The 5,000-nt window shown below is 39.2% G+C and overlaps 1 protein-coding gene across 1 annotated transcript in view; it reads right to left on the bottom strand.

The window, feature by feature from the left end:
* gad1a (glutamate decarboxylase 1a) overlaps positions 1-1,979 on the bottom strand; it is a 14,064-nt gene extending 12,085 nt beyond the window's left edge. Inside the window, exons 1-2 of the mRNA XM_026913214.3 lie at positions 1,606-1,979; positions 669-848 (exon numbers count right to left, since the gene is read on the bottom strand). Coding sequence (XP_026769015.3) covers positions 669-762 — 94 coding nt within the window. The 5' untranslated portion in view covers positions 763-848; positions 1,606-1,979. The remainder of the gene's footprint in view (positions 1-668; positions 849-1,605) is intronic.
* Between the last annotated feature and the right edge of the window lie 3,021 nt (positions 1,980-5,000).

Genomic DNA, 5,000 nt, shown 5'->3' with positions numbered 1-5,000 from the left:
GAGCAGTCAGCCATTACCACCAATTTACTGTCCCTACAATTAGAGCTGCTCTTCACTTAATTAGGCTACACACTGCTGAAGCCAGCCCTGTTTCTCCCAGTTTCAGACAGTGAAGAAGGCTAAGATGTAAGCGAATAAATGTGAAAATATAATAATAATAATAATAATGATAATAATAATAATAATGACGATACTATTACTACTACTACTACTACTAATAATAATAATAATAATAATAATAATAATTAAAAAAATCATAGACTCATCAAATAATGGCAAGAAGGATGGGTAGGTGAGTAGAATAACCCATTATTATTATTATTATTATTATTATTATTATTATTATTATTGCATGCTGTTCTAGTAATAAACGAAAAATCCATGAAAAGTAAAGTCTAAAGCATGACATTTGTAAATGGATAAAGATTGGTGGTTCTGGGGGTGTGTGTCTTCTTTAATCGCCCCCAGTGTGTGCTTTTAATTCTGACACTGAGTGTGTGTGAGTGTGTGTGTGATGTGCTGCACCTGAGGCGGTGACCAATCGGTGCCGTTTCACCCTCATCATCACCCCTCCCCTGCATTCCCCCTCCCCAGGACAAGATTAACGACGGCGGCCACAAAGCAAATAGCCGGGGTGCAATAGCGTTTTATGTGGACGATGCACCTACTTGACGCAGGTGGCCGTAAATTTGTCGTGTTGGGGTTGGGCTCTGCGCCGCAGGAGGAGGAGGAGGAGGAGGAAGGAGCCGTCGGCGCCGCCATCGCGATACAGAGACGGGGACTGAAGAGCAGAGACCAAAGCGCGCAGTCACGGCTCTGATTGCACCTCTACTGCACAGTCACATGCGCTGCGAGGGGGGCAGAGACAAAGTTTAGCGTCAGGTGTGCGCTCCACATTTATAGGGTATTTTAAACTGAAGGCAGATGAAGCTCGCCAGACTGCAGCAGAATTCAGAAAGCATCATTTAACACAATATATCCAGCAGGATGCGTTGAGCAGTTACACGAAGAAAAGGTGCTGGAGAACTTAAACAAGACGATGAGCAATCTTATTCCAGTTCCACAGCCCATTGTGGAATGAGAATATATATGCATATATATATATATATATATATATATATATATATATATATATATATATATATATATATATATATATGAAATCATAGCAGGCAAAAGTTTATTTCACACAAGTGCCATGAATGAAAAATGCGTAAAGACCAACTGTGGCGCAGCAAAATGTGCCATAATGTCAGTTTATAAATATTACCCATGATTACAAGCGTACAAGTGGTTACTGAATAATAAAAATGTATACAGCCTACATGAGAAAAGAGTCAAGTAAACATAATTGTGGAATATTATTGTCAGAACTAATGGAAACCAGATTTTAATAGAATATTAATCTTGTAAAACGAAACGCATTGGTAATTATTGTAGGCTACACCTCTACAGTCAGTACTGAATGATCACTGATTTACCAAATTACAGGACATCAGGATCACCCAGACTGCCTTCTGTAATATATAGCACTATATAAAGCACCTGTTAGAGCATTGTTTTCAAGTTGGCCATTCACAAAACATTAAAAGCATCCAAAGTTACCTTGTAAAGGAAATCCAATGATTGGGAAACAGCAAAATATCCAAAATCGCAAGAGAGCCAGGTCAGGTCAGGTGTGTCTTGACTCCGAGCAAAGCTTTGCGCAAATAACTGCCGCCTAAATCCCATCCGCGGTGACCTTTTGGAGAGGACACGCGTGATTCGCTGATGTTCACCGCGCCGCTCCACCGTTTTATTCGCTCCCGCGCGCGCCTGACTCACACTGTTACCTCCTGTTGTAGCGCATCTCAGGCAAAGCAGTCCACATCACAAATTAAAAAAAAAATCACAATACCTCACAGGGCGCATCCGAGCTACTTTTAGGACTTGCCCGCAGGACTTGATACCGCGAATGGAGGTACAAGTCACGTAAGATTTTGGAAGTCGCGCTCACGCACTTTAAGCAGACAGAGGGAGGGGAGGGGTTTGGCAAAATCCTGACCTTGATAAAAAAAAAAAAAAAGGACAAACGCACCCATAAGGGAAAGGAAAAGATTATAAATAGCCTCCTTCCTAATCACATAATATTACTACATCAGTCATTTTAGCATGGAGCAGATTATTCATAATAATTAGGTTACATTCATGCAGTAATTCTGGAGCATGCATGCCAGTGTTTAACCTGGAATACACATAAGGGACAATTTTCTTTAGGTTTGTATAATATGGTATATATGAGAATAAAATGTAAGAAAACACAAAGAGAATGCTTTGGATGAAAGTCCACACGGTGGCAGTAAACAGTTGACTTAATAAACTTAAGAAACTTAAAAAAAAATAGAATGGCTGATATTCAATAGAATGGCTGATATTTTGGACAATCCGTGTGTGGACTCAGATGTTATAAGTAAGAGCAGAAGTGTAGACACGGGCTCAGGTCTGGTGTGTGGGTTTGTGCTTACAGGTTTATTCAGATTGCCGTAAAGCGGCGCTGCGGCTCCGCGTTTCAGGACCTGGACAGCTCCCTGTGAGCCCCAGCGCCAAATCGCTCAGCACTGGATAACTAGTGCACTAAGTAGGGTCCATTACATCAGACCCCATATAGTGCCGTTATGTGGGATATGGAGGAGACATTTATTTGGAATTCTTAACTAACTCTTAACTCCTTAACAGGCTTAACTAAAACACAAAGCCACAACTCTCCAGGTTCAGACTGTAATGCTCACTGACAGCTGACTGACTGTTTTAATTTGGGCTGAAAGAAGAACAACACCAGGTTTGTATTTACTTGTGCGTTTGAGCAAATTTTCTTGGGTGCATCCTTTTTTTTTTAACCTTTCCTCACCCCTTTCCTCTTCCTGAAAGTCATCGCTATTTGTAATGCAGCTATTTACAAAGCTACATACTACTTCAGGAGCTTTTGTCTTAGAGAGAGAGAGAGAGAGAGAGAGAGAGAATGAAAATTATGATTTTAAAACCTCATATCCAAAAGTCACCACAAGATGGCGTTGGAATATAAGAACTTGCTGGTACTGTTAATTTCTTCATCCTCCAACTTTGGTGACCCGGAGAATAGTGTCAGATTTAATTAGGGTATTAACACCTATATTAAGTGAACCCTACATAATCCACAGCCCTTTATAGACAATTCTCCTCGCCCAGTGATCACAGTTCTCCCAGTCCAGTGATAACTCAGCAAATACGTTTGCCTTCAAATAAATACACTTTTAAATAAATTGCCTTCCTTTGCTTTGTAACTGACGACTGGATGATTGCATAGATCTTCAGTGTGAACATCACCAGACTGAGATACTCCTCACTGAGGTTCTACAGCCTGGGAGGATATTCAATCCAATTTAGTCTTCAGTCTTGTCTTCAGAGAGTGGACTGCCGCTCAGTGAAGTTTAAATCGGATAACTTGAACCTTGAATGTTCCATTTTTGACCCTGAAAAACTTTTTTATCCTTAATAGTATTTCAGGTTATTGTCTGGGTGCAAGGTGAACACTGCCCACTAAGACTTAAGGTATTTCTTTAGCTCTGAGCAATCAACATGTTTCAGTAAAATTTAAACAATGCTTTCAGCAATAAAATAAAAACATCAATAAAAACAAGTGAACTGGCTCAGCTAGCAGTCATACAGGCCCATATCACCATGTTTTACAGATGAGGTGATGGACTTTGGATCATGAGATCATCAAAGCTGCATTCCTCATTCCAGAGCTCTGTACAGGGCGCCTAGTCTTTTGCTATTTTATGTCTTAAAAGTGTACCAAGTAGTTTCCCGCTGGCCAACAGCATATACAGATTTTTTACAATTCTGTGTCCAGATTGGACCCAGTCATTTTTTTTTTTACTGTGATGACAAACATGTTAGTGTTAAACACCTAAAATATTTGGTTATCACACAGTTAAATTAATGTTAGCTAACAGCAAGCTAACGGCATCATAGCCTATATTCTTAGGGAAAACGGTAGAATCTTGAACCCTTAAGGGTTCTTCAGTTATTCCATTCAGTTATTCAGTTATTCAGTTATGGGGGAGCTATTAAGGGTTCTATGTGCTGTGCAACAGAGTGTCTACCCATCAGAAAGGTCCAAACTAGATCAGATCACTCACCTCTTTTTTCAAACAACAACCTTGACTGTTAGAAAATCACAATATAAATGCAACAGTATTCATATTATTCTTTTAATTAATGTTTCATTCATTCATTCATTCATTCATTTAAAATAGCCTGCTGATAAATGCTGCCTTATAAGAAATTCTTAAATAGTAACCTTCTGACAGCAGCTTTTGATGCTAAAATCAGACCTAATCATCTACACAATGTAACAGAACTTTATTTGGATCGTTCTTCTTCACTGATGATGGCTAACTGTTTTACCCTGAATAACTGGGAGCATAGCTGTGCATCACACTACCAGTGTATGGGAATGGAATTAAGTGTCATTTACTAAGTATACACCAACAATACAGTTATTGTGTGATTTAAGCAGTTAATACATGATTCATGTGGTCATAGCCATTCAAGCCATTAGTGGATTTCAAGAAATTGCATAAAGACACTTGGATTTCAGCCCAGCAAACAGCATAGGCAGCCCCCATATACCATTATTCTGATATCTGCCATGTCTGCAGACACTAGATCAGAGCTAACAGCTTAATGTGCTATTTGCAACTATATTAAATATTTTCCAGCAAAACCACCTCATATGGGGAAAATAGATTTGAATTGTACAGCAGATAAACCCATTCTTTGGGTGGTTTATTGTCAGGTTGCAACTGCAGAAGCGCATACGTCATGTATTTAGAAAATAAATTTGATTATTCACTGCCTCAGAAAAAAAGGAGAGTTTTCCCATTATGAGGTTACTTAAGTGGGTGTTGTAAATGCAGTGAATGAATTAGTGTCAAAATCAGATTTTCATATCAGTTTACTTTGCAAACATGAGCACT

The sequence above is a fragment of the Pangasianodon hypophthalmus genome, chromosome 5 (genome assembly GCF_027358585.1).
Source record: "Pangasianodon hypophthalmus isolate fPanHyp1 chromosome 5, fPanHyp1.pri, whole genome shotgun sequence".
Lineage (NCBI taxonomy): Eukaryota > Metazoa > Chordata > Actinopteri > Siluriformes > Pangasiidae > Pangasianodon > Pangasianodon hypophthalmus.
Note: the sequence above shows the minus strand (reverse complement) of the source record. Positions and strands in the feature narration are given on the sequence as shown.